Here is a 20,000-nt window from a genome sequence, read left to right as displayed (position 1 = left end):
ATCAGATTTTTGGGCCACGTTATTTAATTAAGAGGCCGAATGGGTCCAGGCACACATTGGTATTACTTTGGTCAACAATGATAGGTTTTGATTTGATGCATACAACGACACGTGCATCGGTTTATGCTACTGTAGTATTCTATTTTTTGTGCGTTGATTCTGTGAATCTTTTTTTTAAACCTCAGGAATAAGAGACATCCAACGTTTGTCGTCATTTTGTCAGTTTATTTTCATCTTCTTCTTATATTACATACATCAACACACTAAACATGGCCATATGGATATTGACCTTAAAGTTATTGTCAAAAATAAATAAATAAATAAATAAATAAATAAATAAATAAATAAATAAATAAATAAATATATAAAAAATAAATTAAAAAAAGAAAGAGATAAGATAATTTAAGACATGTATTTTGATAAATAAATATGAATAAAAAGTTATCAATAAAACATAAAATAAATATATTATTATTATTATTATTATTATTATTATTATTATTATTATTATTATTATTATTATTGTTATTATTATTATTGTTATTATTATTATTATTATTGTTATTATTATTATTGTTATTATTATTATTATTATTGTTGTTATTATTATTATTATTGTTATTATTATTATTATTATTGTTATTATTATTATTATTATTATTATTATTATTATTATTATTATTATTATTATTATTATTATTATTATTATTATTATTATTATTATTATTATTATTATTATTATTATTATTATTATTATTATTATTATTATTATTATTATTATTATTATTATTATTATTATTGTTATTATTATTATTATTATTTTTATATATTATTATTATTATTATTATTATTATTATTATTATTATTATTATTATTATTATTATTATTATTATTATATATTATTATTATTATTATTATTATTATTATAAAAAATTGTTTACTTCATCCTTTCAATATGGTTCCTTAAAAAAATAAATATTTGAAAAATTGGAAAACATGTGGAAATAAAGAAAAAAAATAATCGAGAAATAAGTTGCGATGTTTTACAGCAACGTTTTAAAAGACATGGAATTCCTCACTGCTTCTTCCCCCTCCCCTGGGTCACAGTCACAGTTTTCATTGTTGGCTTTCAGCCACATCAAGTATTCATTCTATCGGTGGCGGCCTCCAAACGCAATCACTGGACCTTGTCTCCTCTGTCAATCACACCACGTCGTTAATGTCAACTCCAACAAGCTAACATCGCATTCTTGCTCTTTTCTTCCAACGGACTTGATATTGACACGGCAAAGCGATAACGGAAACTCATTTCGCCCCCAAAGAAATGCCGGCTTTTGTCTCCCCTGAAGTTAGAACCGTGGAACCAGCTCGTCTGTTTTACACCTCCAAAACAATACAGCTGGTAAACAGTGAATTGGGATCGATGACGTCATTAATTTATGTGTTGATTGAGAAGTATTGAGGAAAGCCTACAACTAAGTAGTTGTTGGTCTGATAACCCAAATTGTTATTAGCTCATTGTTGTCATGGAAATACTCTCAAACCAATGGAAAGAGAGTATTTCCATGCATTGGTTTGAGAGTATTTTCATGACAACAATGAGCTAATAACAATTTGGTTATCAGACCAACAACTACTTAGTTGTAGGCTTTCCTCAATACTTCTCAATCAACACATAAATTGATGATGTCATTGATCCCAATTCACAGTTTTGTCCATTACAACAATGTTAAATCAAGCCCTTATAATTGCGTTCGGTTTTCAGACCTGCAATTATGTTCACGTTGGTCTTTAGGGTCTATTCCAAGGGAAGAAAGACGAACAACCCAAGCGTCAGCCGCAGTGCAGCGCCGGAAAGTGAAATTAGATGACGTGAATTCTTCAAGGCTAGTCGAGTATTCAACTCAGTACCTTTCGGGTACTGGAGCATTAACTAGTGCACATTGATCATTGATGCTATGCGTTTAGTTAAAAAATCAACAACAAACTCCTAACATCCGCCAACCAGAGATAACACGTACCAACACATAACTAGATATGTGTAACCATAAACGTTTATAGTATGATTGATGGTACAAAGTGCTGGCTAAAAACAATAACAAAGGGTTGAGTGACGTCAATTTCGTTCCGTCCATACTACTAAGCAGCGTGGGGCAGCGGATAAGGTCTTTGCTTCGTGTGGCTATATGGTCCCGGGGTTTGACACTCGTCTTCGGATCGGAAGGTCCAAAGTTCGAGTCCCGCTCTGAGCGGCACATAGTCGAGTCCTTTGAAAAGGCTCCTTACTCACATTCTCTCACCGTATTCAGGTGTAAAATGAGTACCTGGTTGTTAACAAGGTTGTCTCTGTCTGAAAAAAATGTAATATCGCCTAACAGGCATCATGTCTCGTCCTACATGTTAATTATTGCTGTTGGCTAGGGACCCCTTGTAAGGCGCTTTGAGCATGTTCAGTGGATATTGCTCTCTCTCTCTCTCTCTCTCTCTCTCTCTCTCTCTCTCTCTCTCTCTCTAATATATATATATATATATATATATATATATATATATATATATATATATATATAGGTGTTAGGAGTTTTTTTTTTAACTAAACGCATAGCATCAATGATTTCTTTTAGCGTGGACATCCCCATCACATGATACCGTTATGGGACGATGGGTGACAATTTACTCAATGATTCCACTTTGAATCCTGTTGGTCTGATTACTTGTGTATGTCTCAGTAAGGTGTCTCGTCTCTCAGTAAGGTGTCTCGTTTCGTCTCTCAGTAAGGTGTCTCGTCTCTCAGTAAGGTGTCTCGTCTCTCAGTAAGATGTCTCGTCTCTCAGTAAGGTGTCTCGTCTCTCAGTAAGGTATCTCGTCTCTCAGTAAGGTGTCTCGTCTCTCAGTCAGGTGTCTCGTCTCTCAGTAAGGTGTCTCGTCTCTCAGTAATGTGTCTCGTCTCTCAGTCAGGTGTCAGGTGTCTCGTCTCTCAGTCAGGTGTCTCGTCTCTCAGTAAGGTGTCTCGTCTCTCAGTCAGGTGTCTCGTTTCGTCTCTCAGTCAGGTGTCTCGTCTCTCAGTAAGGTGTCTCGTCTCTCAGTAAGGTGTCTTGTATCTCAGTAAGGTATCTCGTCTCTCAGTAAGGTGTCTCGTCTCTCAGTTAGGTGTCTCGTCTCTCAGTAAGGTGTCTCGTCTCTCAGTCAGGTGTCAGGTGTCTCGTCTCTCAGTAAGGTGTCTCGTCTCTCAGTAAGGTGTCTCGTCTCTCAGTCAGGTGTCTCGTCTCTCAGTCAGGTGTCTCGTCTCTCAGTAAGGTGTCTCGTCTCTCAGTCAGGTGTCTCGTCTCTCAGTCAGGTGTCTCGTCTCTCAGTAAGGTGTCTCGTCTCTCAGTAAGGTGTCTCGTCTCTCAGTAAGGTGTCTCGTCTCTCAGTCAGGTGTCTCGTCTTGACACAATGATCAAACGATGTCGAGCGCGATCAGTGGAAGTATGGGTGACAGTGGTCGTGGAAAACTGGTCCCGACGTTGTGCTCTTAGTAAGGCAGTTAATATACATTACCACACTTGACTCTAGTGTAAATGAATACCTGGTTACAGGCAGTGACGGATATTGTAAAAGTGTTAATACAAAAATGACGCCTAACTGGGGACTGACCTGTATGAAATAGAAATATAGTTCCATATGGAATGCCAGAAGAATAAATGAAATATTGTGAAGCGCATTGAGCATGGTTTATCCGTGGAATGCGCTGTATGAATGTTCATGTTTATTATTAATTTTTTTTCTAACTAAAGAGGGGAAGGAAAGATTAGCCACTGTGGCGATTGATAAATATTTATCATCGAATTTATTTGTAGAAAAGAAAGCAGTGCGCTATTCCTGTAGTCTCTAATAACAGATCATGATCAGAGAAACCTGAGTTCAAGTCTACATCTCAGGCACAAGGACAAGTACTGACATATTCCAACACATCCTAGAGTTTTGTTGATAAAGGGGATACTCGAAACGTCCACATTATCTGTTGCCTTTCCTTTATTAAATTGAAGCTTCCATTCAATTTCCTATTTGGACTTTCCGTATTCCACTGCTCTGCCTAAACTTGAATAAGGGTCTTTACCAGAGCTGCCAACTTCAAATTATTTAAAAAAATCGTAGTTTCCAAGGGGTGAAAAAAATAAATGAAAAGTCACTTTAGATAGATTTACAAATCAATGATTTGCCATCACCATGATTCACAAATGCACTAACGTCCTGAATATAGGATCTACGGAACTAAACGTTCCTTTTCAAAAAGATTTATTGAGTCAAAAAGGAGAATGCAGCTCTGTAGCTGGAGTAAAAAAAAATCGTAATTCTGTGACTTTTTCGTAGTACTCACCACGTATGGTCTTTACTCACATTCTCTCACTTAACGCATGTCTAGAAATAGTACCTGATGAGTAACTGATGTTTCTCTGGGGAAAAAAATATTGTAAAAAAAAAGCGCCTTCCATGTCTCGTCCTACATGTTAAGCGTTGGTGTGGGCTTGGAACGGCTAGTAAAATGCTTTGAACACATTGAGTGGAAAATGCGAGGGTAAAAGCTCTTATTATTTTGTTTTGATCATAGACACTGGTCTACGTCGTATAAGGATCATTTTAAAAAGATTGCGCCCTTCTGCGTGGCATCGTTTGATGATATCGCCGAGGCCTTCTATGTAGAATTCTAATGTGCGGCTATGTGGTCTTGTGGTGTGACATTCGCTTTCGGCTCGGCGGAAGGTCCTGGGTTCGAGCCTCGCTCGGCGCATAGTTGAGTCCTTGGAAAAGACTATTTATTCACTTTCCTTCACCGTACTCCGGTGTAAAATGAGTTAACCGTTAACAGCGTTGTCTCTGTCGTGAAAAAAATTGTAATATTCTTCTAACAGGCACCATAACACGTTCTACATGTTACACGTTGCTGTTGGTCAGAGACCCTTTGCAATGCGCTTTGAGCACGTTTAGTGGATATAACGCTCAATTTTATTATTTTTAATTTTTTTTTTTTTTTTTTTTTTTTTTTTGAAATTTCGATCTCCATCAAACTTGTGACATCAACAAGGATCGCCCGTGCTGTCCAAAGTGGGCAAATCGGAGACGAGTAAATTTGACCAAGTGAAGAAAAGAATGTGCCCGAAGCGGGGCTCGAACTCGCGGCCATTTTGGTCAGGGAGCGATGCTCTAACCCCTCGTGCACCTCGCCTCTCTAAAGACGATACAACCTACATTGTACTTTGATATTTCAATCCCCAGGTTCGGATCCTACAGCGATGATATCGACCATCTCATCTTCATAAAAGACGTCATAGAACAAGCTGGGATCACAGAACTCCTGGTGACGTCCGACAACCCATGGGGATCAAACCCGTCACTCCACATTCCTGGAGTTATCCCCACTGCCAATTTCCAGGTAAATCTGTATGTCGTGTGTGACCCACCGACCCGAAATGGTGTTGTGTCCGGAGTGACTACGATTATAGAATTTGATTCGATTACCACTGATAAGTATTGGATAATCTTATACATTTGATAAAAGGACATAGATATCGTTTCTGAAAGTTTATCTCACTCGACTCAAGTGTGAATGAGTACCTGGATGCAGATAAGGACGGATATTGCAAGGAAGCCTAACCGTTAACTGGTTTACCACAACGTGATACCGTTTAGAGGTGACTGGTCACTTTTTGTCTAACGCTCACTCAAACCACCCATAACTGCTCACTGTGAAGAAGACTCATCCAATTCTGTACGTCTCTGGTTTGACAAAGAAAGGCAAACTGTAACCTGCTATAAAAGCAAAAGTCATATTTTTTCTTAAATAGCGCAATAGCCACCCAAAGTGCTCAGAGAACTTTATACAAAGTCCCAAGCCAACAACAACACTTAACACGTAGAACGAAACATGAAGTCCATGAGCCGCTATTGCCATTTTTTTTAATTCTACAGAGACAACGATGTTACCGGCTATGTCGTAAGGCTACGCCTGAGTACGGTGAGACAATGTGAGTAAAGAGTCTGTTTTCAACCACTCGACGTTACACCGTCCACAACAGGATTTGAGCGTAGTCGACCAAAAAATTGACGTCAAAAGACACGTCTTTGGCCACAAAATAAAACAAATCGGCAGTTGTATTCAACAGTTTCAACCAATGAAATCACTTGTTTCCTCGAGCTTTACTAACGACAAGTCACCAGACGCAACACAAACTTAAAAAATGACGTCAAACTATGTATTAGAGGGTTCTACACTAGCCATCGTTAAGTTATAGCCCGACACTGAAACCCCAAAAGACTGGCATTTTGTCGTCATAATTTGGTTTTTGCACCGCCTAGTGAGCTGTCGTTAGTAGTGCTCATGGAAAAAAGTGATCCCATTGGTTGAACTATTGAATACAACTCACGATTTGTTTTCTTTTATGGCCAAAGACTGGCATTTCGATGTCATTTTTTGGTCAGTGTCAAGTTAACGATGGCTACGGTTCTAGTGGCAGGCTGTACGTTGACGATGGCTACGACTTGAATCAGTGACGTGCAGATCCGAAGAAGACGAATGTCATACAAAACTGCAAATATACCGAGTTGTCGAGGAGAAACAGTCCGACTACTCTCCAATAGATGCGTCAGATTTCCATTGAGTAAAACATGCATGTATTTATATTATATCTGATGCTGATGATGTCTTTTTCACAATCCATCCCAGACTGTGGAGGAAGGAAAAGCCATCGTGTCAATCCTGGAAAAGACGGACGCCACACTTCCGTTCATGGTGATGGAGTTTTGGACAGGATGGTTTGATCACTGGGGATCCAAGCACCACCAAAGAACTGTAGAGATTCTAGAAAGTTCCCTCAGATACACTTTTGACAGAAACGGAAGTGTCAATTTTTACATGTTTCACGGCGGGACGAATTTTGGATTTATGTCCGGGGCCAATATGACAGACGGGATTTACAAACCGGATGTGACGAGTTACGACTACGACGCGCCTTTATCGGAAGACGGGAGACTGACTGAAAAATATTTCAAAATCCACGACATGATAAAGGATTTCGTATCCAAATTGAATGGCCAGAGGTTGGAAAATGTTGACAAAGCTTTGGGAATTCCCAGAAGGTCGGTTAAAAGAAAAGAGATTTTTCTGGAAGAAGTTCTGCCTTGGTCAGCCCTGACTAATCTTGTGAAGAAAGTAACATCAGTTTTCAATCCAAGGACGATGGAAATGTTGACGTATGACAACGGAGAAACGCAGTCCCACGGATATATCGTATACCGAAAATATATAACGATTTCCTCCTGCATGGAGTTGGTTTTACCCACGTATGTCAAGGATCGAGCATCCGTTTTGATCGACGGCGACGTTGTAAAAGTGTTTGAAATGAATCATGAGAAAACAAGTTCATTGGTTTTACATCCATCAGAAACTGGAGCTAACTGTCTGCTCGATATTGTTGTTGAGAATCTCGGAAGAGTCAATTTCACCGAAAAATCTAACCCAGATGTTCTTAACACGCAACGCAAAGGAATGGAAGGAGAGGTAACTTTGGGCGGAAACCCTATTAACAATTGGACAGTTATGGCCCTTGATTTTAGAGATGAGTTCTTGACTGACGTCGCAAATTCGAAGGCCTGGACGCTGATTAGAAACAAAACTGCAGACGATGATGAAAACCAGTCAAATCTTGCTTCTCACAGTGGCTGTGTTGGCGGAAACGATGCCGTCTCGGCGTCTGCTGGCTCCAACCGTCTCTGCCCTGCATTGTACCGGAGTCAATTTGAGGTGAAGGAAAAACCAGACGATTGCTTCGTCAAGCTGGATGGCTCCACCAAGGGCATTGTCCTCGTCAACGGATTCAATCTTGGCCGTTACTGGGACATTGGACCCCAGAGGACGCTCTATTTGCCAGCCCCGATTTTGAAAGAAGGATTGAATGAGATCCTGCTGTTTGAGGAGCAGAAGGCTGCTAAAATTGTTTCTCTGGAAATAGAGCCTCAACTTGGGTGAAGAAAGCGCCATGACCAAAAATCCGCCAGTTAGTGATATTATTTTAAAATAATATGTAACCACTTGTCTATTAACGGTATTATGTCGGGATGTACAAATGTGACCCACAGTATCAAAGCGGTGTTATGTCGGGATTGATTAGGTGCTGACTGGGTGGGGATCCTGACCTCCCATAGCGGGCAGGGAGGTCCACACTGTGTTTTCTATCCCCCTATGTCTGTTTTCCAACATGCTTTCTGTCTTTGTCTTGGAATGAGATTACTTGGTTTTGTCCTGGCCCTGGCCGGAGTCCTAGCTGGGAGGGAAACAGTCAAATATATTGTTATTGTTTTGGGAGATGATATTTCTTTCCTTGTAAATCATCTCTCTGTTTGTTATTTTGAAAGTATAATTTAAGAATTTTAGTGTATTCCTCTCTGTTAGATGTTGTACTTGTGTCCGGATGAGACTTATAGGTGATCTCAAACTTAGTACTTTGATAGTGTGCTCTTGGAATCTACATCTGATCCCTATTTGTTCCCAGTTCCCCTATGTCTTACCTTTTCTTGGGTGCTTTAATTGTAATTCTATAACTTTTTATAAATCCCATTTTCTTCCATTTTACTGGCGCTGATATAACCTAAATGTGTTGCAAGCGCCGTAAAACCCTTAAAAACATTTAAAAAAAAAACAATTAGGTGCTGAAAAATGAGTCTATAGTCACAAATATGAAACTTAAGAGTTAATTTTCTTCTTTATTCTAGAAAATAAAATAGGCTACAAGTTTTTACAATGCAAAGGACACCAAGTTCGCATCTCTTATCATTGTAATTGTAAATCCACTCTTACTCTTACTTATCTTACTGATCCAGATATAATACCGTTTTGAGACGATTGGGCACGAATTAAAATTGGGTGAAAATTCGAGTGAAATCAATGCGTCCTTTGGATAGATTAAATTGCTTTATTTTTTTTTAATGAACAATAAAAAAAAGGGGGACAACTTCTTCGACTATATCAATATCACATTATTTACCATTGCAAATTAAAACTTTGCTAAAACTGACCACTCCAGATGTGACACGTGGCACACAATACTGTTGTACCCATCATGCATCTCGTTACTGTTTGAATTGTCTTTGTTGTGAATTGTAAAAAATCCTTGGTTTCCTCTAATAGCTGCTCCTGGTTTTCCTCGGTCACGGAGTTATCAAAATACTGAAGGAAAAATAAACAACTGGAAATCCGCGAATCAGTGGAAGATTATCAGATTATCAGATCTGTATTTCGTTCTGACTTTTATAGAGATTAGCTGTTTAAGTCGTGTTGACGATAGATATCTACTACAGTTAAAAGGGGATAATTTTGCCCCAAGGGGAGACTTTGCCGATAGATTTGGACAAATTTGATTAAGATTTGTTTTGTGACAATCAAGTTATTCTAAAAAGAAAAATAACTGTCCCAAGCCTGAGACTGAGACCACTCAAAATGCTCCATATTGATAGAGGCAAAGTCAAAATGCTCTATATTGATAGAGGCAAAGTCAAAATGCTCCATATTGATAGAGGCAAAGTCAAAATGCTCCATATTGATAGAGGCAAAGTCAAAATGCTCCATATTGATAGAGGCAAAGTCAAAATGCTCCATATTGATAGAGGCAAAGTCAAAATGCTCCTTATTGATAGAGGCAAAGTCAAAATGCTCCATATTGATAGAGGCAAAGTCAAAATGCTCCTTATTGACAGAGGCAAAGTCAAAATGCTCCTTATTGATAGAGGCAAAGTCACCCATTGAGGCAAATTAACTCCACTTGACAGTATTTTTATTTCAATACCTTTTTGTAATAATGTAAAAGACGTAAAAAGCATCTTTATTTTCTTTTTTAATCCTCACATTTTATTTCCCTAGACGCGCAATTGATTCTCTATTATAATTATACCCTTACTACTGGCTTCGAGAAGTTTATAATAATTTATTCAGCAAGGCAGGTTTATATTATTCATTTTCAAGGGAAACAACCGTTCAATTCAAAGTGAGTGATGAGTAAAAGTCCAGTAGCCTCCCCTGTTCATGAAGTTTTCGCGTTTTAGTTTTAGTTTTATTATCGTGAATAGATGTTAACTGTTGTCTTTTTGTGTGCGATAGTAAGATCTTAATTCCTCTCTAGAACCCAATTGTGACAATGCGTTTCCTTGTTTACGTCCTTTATATCTAATTATAATGAAAGAGATCTTAAGTGTACGATTAGTTAATCTTTAAGTTTAAGTGAATTACGTGGACGCCTCTGAGCTTTCTGTTGTTGTCTTTTGTCCACCAGTGGGTGCTTCATTATCACTAAAGCCCCAGATACAGACTCTAGACGTATTAGTGTTGGTAAGATTGATCTGGCGGGAAAAGAATGTATTTTACTTAACGCAGACGTCTACCTATATCTGTTTTTTTTTTTCAGTTTTTATTCTGTAAAGTAAAGCGCCGCAGAGCACGATTAATGTGGGTTTTTAAGCGCTATATAAATTCATTATTTATATGCAAAAAGAGAAGAAAACTGTTAGTGATTTAACAGCGCCTTCACTTACAGGACAAGAGAGGCCTTTATAATAGAGTACTGGCCGGACTCTAGCAGGCTCTGCTACACGCAGCACGCATGTGTTGGTTGGTGACCGAATATTATTTTATATAAATCGTTACCTTCCATGAGGGTCGGATTTCGACACACCGTGAAAAGAAAACCTGGCACTGGCAAAGACATTGACTGAGAAAATTAGTTAAATCTACTTGTCTGAAATCGCATTCTTGAGGCAGCAGCTTCTAATGGTGCTCACACAACATACTGTATGTTATGTTTTTTGTTTTTTAAGGGTTTTACGGCGCTTGCAACACATTAAGGTCATATCAGTGCCAGTAAAAAGGAAGAAAATGGGATAGTAAAAAGTTCTAGAATTACAATTTAAGCACAAAAGAAAAGGTCAGACAAAGGGGAATTGGTTCAAATAGGGAAGAGATGTAGATTCCAAGAGCACACCATCAAAGTACTTAGTTTGAGATCACCTAAAAGTCTCATCCAGACACAAGCACAGGTCCCAACTAAGAGGAATACACTCAAATGTTTACCAATCCTATAATATAATATGTAAACTAAACATAATACAATGCATAACAGAGAGATGATTTATAGGAAAAAAATATCATCTCCCAAAACATTAACTATACATTCGACTGTTTCCCTCTCAGCCAAGGACTCCGACCAAGGTCAGGACAAAACCAAGCAATCTCATTCCAAGACAAAGACAGAAAGCAATTGGAAAACAGATTAGAGGGGATAGAAGACACAGCAAGTACCTCACTGCCCGCTATGGGAGGTAGGAACCCCACCCAGCTGTATGTTATGATGATCGACTCAATCAGCAAATTCCGTGCCGCACTCGTGCATCGTCGCAAACCCGGAAGCTTCATCACAACACATCGTTCAACTAGATGCTCTGCGGTTTCGAGCTCGTTACCACAACGGTACATGTTGGACAGGTGGAAAGTCCCCACTGATGCAGTGAGCGTTAGGCAGGTTCTCGACGGAAGCCGATGCAAACCCATGTACATGGAGCGTTTCCACGGACTCACCGTGCTCTATACATTTCACAATGCTTTGCTTATTCCCAAAACAGGCCAAATGGAACAAAATTCCTTTTTTCCTTAATTTATTACCTAAAAGTAAAAGTCATTTTTGTACGAACTCTTACAATTACAATATCAGCCACTGCCTATAGTTAGCCAGATCCTTATTCACACCAGAGTCGAATGGGGTAATGTGTGCCAAGTGTCTTACCGCCTGTCCGGTCACTAACTCAAAATTGCTTGATTTGTGAAAAGGCAAAAACAAAAAAAAAAAAAAACCCAAACAAAACAAAACAAACTAGAAACTACCAAAGCCACAAGCAAGATTCAAAATAGTGTTTAACTCTCTTCAACTTCAATCAGAGGCTCATACAATGTGGAAAATTGGTAAAATATGGTCCACCAGTCCACCGTTTCAAAATGATTTTATGCCAGGATGAACAAGGTGCTGTAACTTAACTGTAAATCCAATTTATAACTTACAGCCAGAAGTATGAACCACAGGGCTAGTTTCTCTTCGATACAATGGAGAATAAATACAATTTCTCACATTACAAAACACTCAAAAGTTCCTATTTTTTATTAGATAGTTTATTTCTGCATTCTTTTTCAGCATATACCCATCCAATGCAAGTGGGCGACGCCATCAGACCGCACCTTAAGTCTACAGAGCACATTAGGTCCATCCTTAGATCTCTCCATTGGATTCTACTTCTTGTGTTAAAGAGAGTGGATTTCAAAATTGCCACATGTTCAAATGACTAAATGATATAGTAGCGCCAACTTCGTCTCATTGGGCTACCTACTTGTATTGTATTCCCCTGCCTGCTAGACCGCTTCGATCCCTAAATGGACGATTGATTACTGTTCCTGACCTCCCATAGTGGGCAGGGGGGGGGGGGCACTTCCTGTGTCTTCTATCCTGTTTCTGTTTTTCAACATTACATGCTTTCTGTCTTGGAATGAAATTACTTGGTTTTGTCCTGGCCTTGACCGGATTCCTTGCAGAGAGGGAAACACTCAAATGTATAGACAGTTTTGGGCGATTATATTTTTTTTCCTTCTCTGCTATTGTTATGTTTTGTTTACATATTACCATATAATTTGTCAACATTTGAGTTTGAGTGTATTCCTCTTAGTTGGGACCTGTGCTTGTGTCTGGATGAGACTTTCAGGTGATCTCAAACTCAGTAGGTACAATAATAGTGTGCTCTTGGAATCTACATTTGATTCCTATATGAACCAATTCCCCTTTGTCTGACCTTATCTTGGGTGCTTTAAATTAAAGTTTAAAGTTTAATTGTAATTCTAGAACTTTTTACTATCCCATTTCTTCCTTTTTACTGGCGCTCATATGACCTTATTGTGTTGCAAGCGCCGTAAAACCCTTAAAAACAATTACCGTACCGAAAAAAATAGATAAAGAAATAAGAGTAATTTTAGGGAACTTTTGATGACATTCCTATTCAGGCAGGCTTTTGAGTAGTAGTACGTAATAGTAATATTATTTGTGTTACATATTTGTCTTTGTATGTGTAATGTCTTAGAGCACTTTGCGGATTCTGCGCGCTAAATAAATAAATGATTGCATAACACATCTATTATCTATACGTGAACGTGTACCCAGTCCAGGAGTCACCCAACATCACAGTCGGACATTGATGTGCTATCTCCGAAATGGAGGCGTATGGGTGTTTCCAACACACACACACACACACACACACACACACACACACACACACACACATTAATTAACACACGATACAACCATTTATTTACAATTTACACACAAAAAAAAACACATCTATCACGGACACAATAAAGACACACAGAACAAACACTTTTACATGTAAACGTCTCCCTCACATAAAAGTAAAAGAATCCCAGCCAGGGGCTTGAGAAAGGTAAAGTACTCGCATTCTAGGAAAAGACTAAAAAGTCGCATAAAAAGGAAAAGACAAGATTACCCCGCGTTGCAAAATGGAAATTCAAACCCTGATAGTTTTGTAACACTATACGCTAAACTTGTGCAGTCCATTGTGGGACAAACTATTAGTATCTCAAAATCCTTGGTTGGGGATTACAATTACAGGAGGTAATCGGAGAATGTCCAATTAAAAAAATAAAATCTACTTATTTTGGAGAAACGATATCTCCTCTACCTAAGGTTAGATAACTCCTAAGTTTATTCTAACTGTTAAATACAAGTACAAATATGTACGTATATTCCTGGCGGTTATTTGAATTTGTGACTCCAATTAACCAGCAGATTTTTGACCAATCCAAACATGGAATTTGTGACACACCTTCACACGTGCTCGGACAAACATAGTTGGTTGTTTATGAACAATAACGTGAACTAATTCGACCTCCATCTGATCGTTGTTAGTGTTTTTATATTGACAAATGGGTGACTAGTTATCACACGATTTACACAGTTTTCTGTGTTGATTCTACTGATCAAGAGGTAGAACAGTGGGTATTTTACTTCACACATACCATCTATAGTAAAACCTGTGTAGTTTGCTGTGTCTACCAATCACTGCCATTGTTTACATTATGACGATTGTCCGAGAGGCGTGGTTATCTACCGGTTAATTGGGTTCAGAGGTATAATTTCTTATTATCAACGTTTCTTCTCCTGAGTCAAGAATATTGTGTTCGCTCGGCCATTTTAGGACATACCTGGATCAATGTACTCAAAACTAAAATACAGTCGTATCCTGATAAAGCCAACACCGGACAGAATATCGGTAGACTTGAAGCAAGGTTCACATTATCCATTATCAATGAAACACGGATAAAGAACAGAAAATGTGGGACCAGCAAGTGGTGTTGACTTTAATCAGAAGTTGACTTTAATAGTGTTGATTTTATGCGGATTCCATTGTACGTATTCAGTCTGAGTCCGCTCTGGTCTACATCCGACGCGTAATCTTGTTGCAGAAGAGTATTTTTCTTTTTGGCACTTACTCTTACGACACTTTAGGCTGTAAACTGAGTGCATTGATTTTTGTCCCATGTTCGTGAACAACCAGTGTGTCGTAGACGCTACGCATTTCTGTAATTTACTCGCAACAAACGCATGAAACACACCAGCAAACAAACTACGTGTAACTTAAAACGTTTATATTAATATTCGAACATTTATTTAGTCAGAACTGATAATCCAAAGGTGTTCTAAAAATAATAACAAAGAAACTCCGTGTGTTGTTTCACTTTGCTGGTGTGATGATACTGAAAGAAATTTTAATTTCGAGATAAAACGTTCGCGTTCGGCAACAAAAAAACGAGCGAGTTTACTATGATAAAAACACGAGACCGACTGAGAGGACAGGAGAGAAAAATGAATGCACTCAGTCTGTAGCCTTACTCATTTTAGCGCCAGTTTAAACTAGAAAATGATGATGCTGTTAACAATCTACAGATATGCATCATAATAGGGCTAGGATTACCCTGGCTTTACGAGTAAATAAACGAGTAGAAATATTTACGGGGGACGAGCTTAAATCATGTGAATATGAGCGAGAATGGATTCCAAGAGCAATCTATGATCCTTGTGTCTTGGAGGAGAATACTTTTGTCATCGATTATGTCCCTTGATTAATCCAACAGTGTACAGCAGTTGAGCACGGATAATATAAAGAACGAACAAAAGTTTAAAAAAAAGTAATTCTTTACTCTGAAAAGACACCGACAAAAACAGATTTTTGAAAGAAAACCCCAAAATACAAACTAAGAAAAACTCTCAAAATTGGGACTTCAACTAAAGTCTGCCTTGAAGTCTAATATTTAAGAGTTTTTGACAATACGACGAGAGAGTCATATTAACTGATCGACATTTGAAGGACAAGTTTTCTGAATTATATATTTTTTAAATTCAGAGAACGGTAGAGCAATAGTCCTCCATTTCATTGCAATAGTGGAGAAAAGGGTAGGGGGAGAAAGAGAATAGGATAAAGACAACTACTAAGTTCAATCGTTTCCATCAATTCGCTTTAAGTCGTGATCGTTATAAGTGTGTTCTAGTGTAGATTTAAAACTATTATTTAAAGGCTTTGATGATTTCTACAAGTGAACTCACCTTTTTAAAATTTCTGAAGATGGTAGAAAACATAAAGCCACAACACTGAACTACCAGTATCGTGTTTGTAGGGCCTTGATCGAGAATCTGACTCTTTTATAATTTTGCACCACTATGTCCCAATGAGTCTATTTTCACGCGACTTTTTGGATTATACGTGAAATATTATTCGTTTTAAATCGTTTTTGCTGTTGGCTGATGAAAGGTTTTCAGCCGAGACGTTGTGTGTGTGTGTGTTCTATTATAATATATTCTATTTGGCTCAATAATGCTTTAAAGTCAACAGGTTCCAGTAGCTATCGGCAAGGGCAAGGCAACCACTAATAAGTCCCATCCAACCATCAGAGGGAAAGATAATTTTTGGCTGGACCTATCCGTATCTAAAGACGAATATCATCAGCCGTCCTTGCCGTACGTGAGGACATAGTGATTTTTCACTATTCGTACTTCACACTTATGCTGGGCAAGAATGTTTGTACTTGTTAGAAGAAGGTGATTGTAGAGAGAGAGAGAGAGAGAGAGAGAGAGAGAGAGAGAGAGAGAGAGAGAGAGAGAGAGAGAGAGAGAGCGAGAGCGAGAGAGAGAGAGAGAGAGAGAGAGAGAGAGAGAGAGAGTCCACGTGAAGACTGGGTGAGACATCTATGTCTGGTTTCTTGCTTGGTTTATTGAGATAGTAACAAAGAAATCAAAATCATAATGAATAGTTATAGTAAATAATGATGAAACCATTAAAAAAAAACAAAAACAAAAATAATTAAAACAAAAGAAATTAGTGTACTGTAGACACATACCACACCGGTTAGAGAGAATTAATGAGAGAGAGAGAGAGAGAGAGAGAGAGAGAGAGAGAGAGAGAGAGAGAGAGAGAGAGAGAGAGAGAGAGAGAGAGAGAGAGAGAGAGGGGTGGGAGAAAGAGTAGGAGAATAGTGTGTGTGTGTGTGAGTGAAAGAGAGAGAAAGAGAGAGAGAGAGAGAGAGAGAGAGAGAGAGAGAGAGAGAGAGAGAGAGAGAGAGAAAGAAAAAAAAAAAGAGAGAGAGAGAGGTCTGTCATAAACTAATAGTTGTTGATGTTATTGTAGTGGTAGTAGTAGTAGTTCCAGTTGTATTAGTAGCTGAAGTAGTTATAAAACAGTAGTAGTAGTAGTAGTAGTGGTAGTAGAAGTAGTAGTGTCAATGATGATAATGATAATACAATAATAGAATGTAGTACAACAGTAATGACAAGTCATATAGAAGTGTAATACTAGTATCATCACCAAAGATATCTTTAAAATCATTGTTAATAGTATTGGTATCCGTATTGATTCTCTCCATAATATTGTTTATTTGTTTTGTCATTAGTATCGGGTGAACAAAGCAAAAAAAAAAAAAAATTAAAAAATTAACAAATAAGAATAGTCAATAAAAAACAAACAAAAAAAAAACAACAAAAAACCCAACCACATTTTGTTTCCTCAATTTTTGCTATTAAACCAACGTGGAAACAACCTCCATATATATATAAGGACTGGGTTAAAATGGTATACAATTTCTTGAACTAATGAAAACAAATAAATGTTAAAACAAAAATGAAAGAGTATTCCAAATATGAAAGCTCAGGTTAGGAACCTGATGACATTTGTTTCTTGTTTTGTTCACCTGATATCTAGCATAGAAAAGGAATAATGAAAATTAAAAATTATGATTAAATAATAATTAATAATAAACAATAATGGATGAATTTTACAGAACATAGAAGTAATGATAATGATAAATAATAAATAATAATTATATAATAGTTGAGTCTGTACGCCTAAAACCTCGGGTGTTATCTAGTCAGTGAAAGATTGCCGGGTTTTGTTTAGAAACGGTTATTTCAAACAAACAAACAAAAAAATCATTTATTAATCTTTTAACGTATTAACATTATGTTTGTAGTATTATTATTATTATTGAATATTTAAAAAAAATATTAAACTTATTCATCATTATCATCAGTCATTTATTTATACAACGACGACTCTAGCTAGAAAAAAAGAAAGAATTTAAAATAAAAAAGATCCACAAAAAAAAAAAAAAAAAGGAACGGGGAATCCTTTGTGAGCAAGTACGGGTGTGTATTCATGTCGGATAGATTATACTATTTTTTTCTTTTAATTTAAAGCGTAACTTGACATTTTTAAAGAATGCCAATTCAGGACTTGCAAGTTCAACATGTCCCAATCCGTTCTGCTTTAAAAACAAGAATAATTATTAACATTTTTATCACGTTTCCACAGCGTGTGTAGGACCTCGCGGTTTGTTATTATTATTAAATCACCAATCACCGAGTTTCTATAAATATCATTTATTAGTCATCATTACTGGGTATTTCAAAAAACACGAATCAACAAATGAATAAAATCAAAATTTATGAACGCACTATTCGTCTTTACAGGACACAAAATATACGACGTTATGAGAATTATTGTTCAATGCTTAATCGTTCTCTAGATGTGTGAACTTCCCTCCCCCCCCCCCCCCCCCCCCCACCCAAAAAAAAAGGATTTCAAAATAAAACAAGTTTCATTCTAACACAAGAGGTTATCTTTTATCATTTGTGACGCCCCTAAAAAGACTACTTAGCACTAGATGTCTGTGACGTCCCTAAAAAGACTACTTAGCACTAGATTTCTGTGACGTCCCTAAAAAGACTACTTAGCACTAGATGTCTGTGACGTCCCTAAAAAGACTACTACTTAGCACTAGATGTCTGTGACGACCATAAAGACAGCCTAGCACTGGATATTCGTGATGTCCATAAAGACTGCTTAGCACTGGGTGTTTGTGACAGCCCTAATAAAACACCTAACAATAGGTGTTTGTGATGTCCCTAATGACAACCTAACAATAGGTGTTTGTGACGTCCCTAATGACAACCTAACAATAGGTGTTGTGATGTCCCTAATGACAACCTAACAATAGGTGTTTGTGACGTCCCTAATGACAACCTAACAATAGGTGTTTGTGACGTCCCTAATGACAACCTAACAATAGGTGTTTGTGACGTCCCTAATGACAACCCTAACAATAGGTGTTTTTTGACGTCCCTAATGACAACCTAACAATAGGTGTTTGTGATGTCCCTAATGACAACCTAACAATAGGTGTTTGTGATGTCCCTAATGACAACCTAACAATAGGTGTTTGTGACGTCCCTAATGACAACCTAACATAGGTGTTTGTGACGTCCCTAATGACAACCTAACAATAGGTGTTTGTGACGTCCCTAAAAGACAACCTAACAATAGGTGTTTGTGACGTCCCTAATGACAACCTAACAATAGGGGTTGTGGACGTCCCTAATGACAAACCAAACAATAGGTGTTTGTGACGTCCCTAATGACAATCTAATAATAGGTGTTTGTGACGTCCCTAATGACAACCTAACAATAGGTGTTGTGACAGCCCTAATGACAACCTAACAATAGGTGTTTGTGACGTCCCTAATGACAACCTAACAATAGGTGTTTGTGACAGCCCTAATGACAACCTAACAATAGGTGTTTGTGACGTCCTAATGACAACCTAACAGTAGGTGTTTGTGACCGCCCTAATGACAACCTAACAATAGGTGTTTTGTGACGTCCCTAATGACAACCTAACAATAGGTTGTTGTGACGTCCCTAATGACAACCTAACAATAGGTGTATGTGACGTCCCTAATGACAATCTAATAATAGGTGTTTGTGACGTCCCTAATGACAACCTACACAATAGGTGTTTGTGACAGCCCTAATGAACCTAACAATAGTGTTTTGTGACGTCCCTAATGACAACCTAACAATAGGTTGTTTGTGACAGCCCTAATGACAACCTAACAATAGGTTTTGTGACGTCCCTAATGACAACCTAACAGTAGGGTGTTTGTGACAGCCCTAATGACAACCTAACAATAGGTGTTTGGATGTCCCTAATGACAACCTAACAAAAGGTGTTTGTGACGTCCCTAATGACAACCTAAACAATAGGTTTGGACATCCCTAATGACAACCTAGCAATAGGTGTTTGATGACGTCCCTAATGACAGCTAGTAATGTGTTATGTGTAGAAAATATCTTTGTTGCGTGACTGTAACTTTAGATAATATCTAGTAACAAAATAAATGTAACAAAGCCACTCATTTGGCTTTCTTTATTGATTTCGCTAAAGCCAAACCTCTATATCTCGATATATTTTATTTTATTTTGTCTACATTTATAAGAGTGTTTTTCTAATTCACAGATTACATAGTTTACAGAGATGCATCATTTTAACAATTAATTGGTAGCCTTCAAAGAGATCTAATGTATTTCAATTCCTTGAATTT

At 37.5% G+C, this 20,000-nt stretch overlaps 2 protein-coding genes across 2 annotated transcripts in view; both read left to right on the top strand.

Annotated features, from left to right (window-relative positions):
* The window catches only part of LOC144955932 (beta-galactosidase-1-like protein 2), a 28,305-nt gene extending 19,047 nt beyond the window's left edge, over positions 1-9,258 (top strand). Inside the window, exons 6-7 of the mRNA XM_078886191.1 lie at positions 5,254-5,410; positions 6,701-9,258. Of these exons, the coding sequence (XP_078742317.1) occupies positions 5,254-5,410; positions 6,701-8,002 (1,459 nt within the window). The 3' untranslated portion in view covers positions 8,003-9,258. The remainder of the gene's footprint in view (positions 1-5,253; positions 5,411-6,700) is intronic.
* The window catches only part of LOC144980612 (uncharacterized), a gene marked incomplete at its 5' end in the record, with an annotated part of 156,398 nt that overhangs the window by 52,311 nt on the left and 84,087 nt on the right, over positions 1-20,000 (top strand). The gene's annotated exons all lie outside the window — the stretch shown is intronic.

The sequence above is a fragment of the Berghia stephanieae genome, chromosome 10 (genome assembly GCF_034508935.2).
Source record: "Berghia stephanieae isolate SIO BIC M18660-M18661 chromosome 10, UCSD_Bste_1.3, whole genome shotgun sequence".
In the NCBI taxonomy this organism is placed as follows: domain Eukaryota; kingdom Metazoa; phylum Mollusca; class Gastropoda; order Nudibranchia; family Aeolidiidae; genus Berghia; species Berghia stephanieae.
This window is presented reverse-complemented; position numbering and strand designations above follow the sequence as displayed.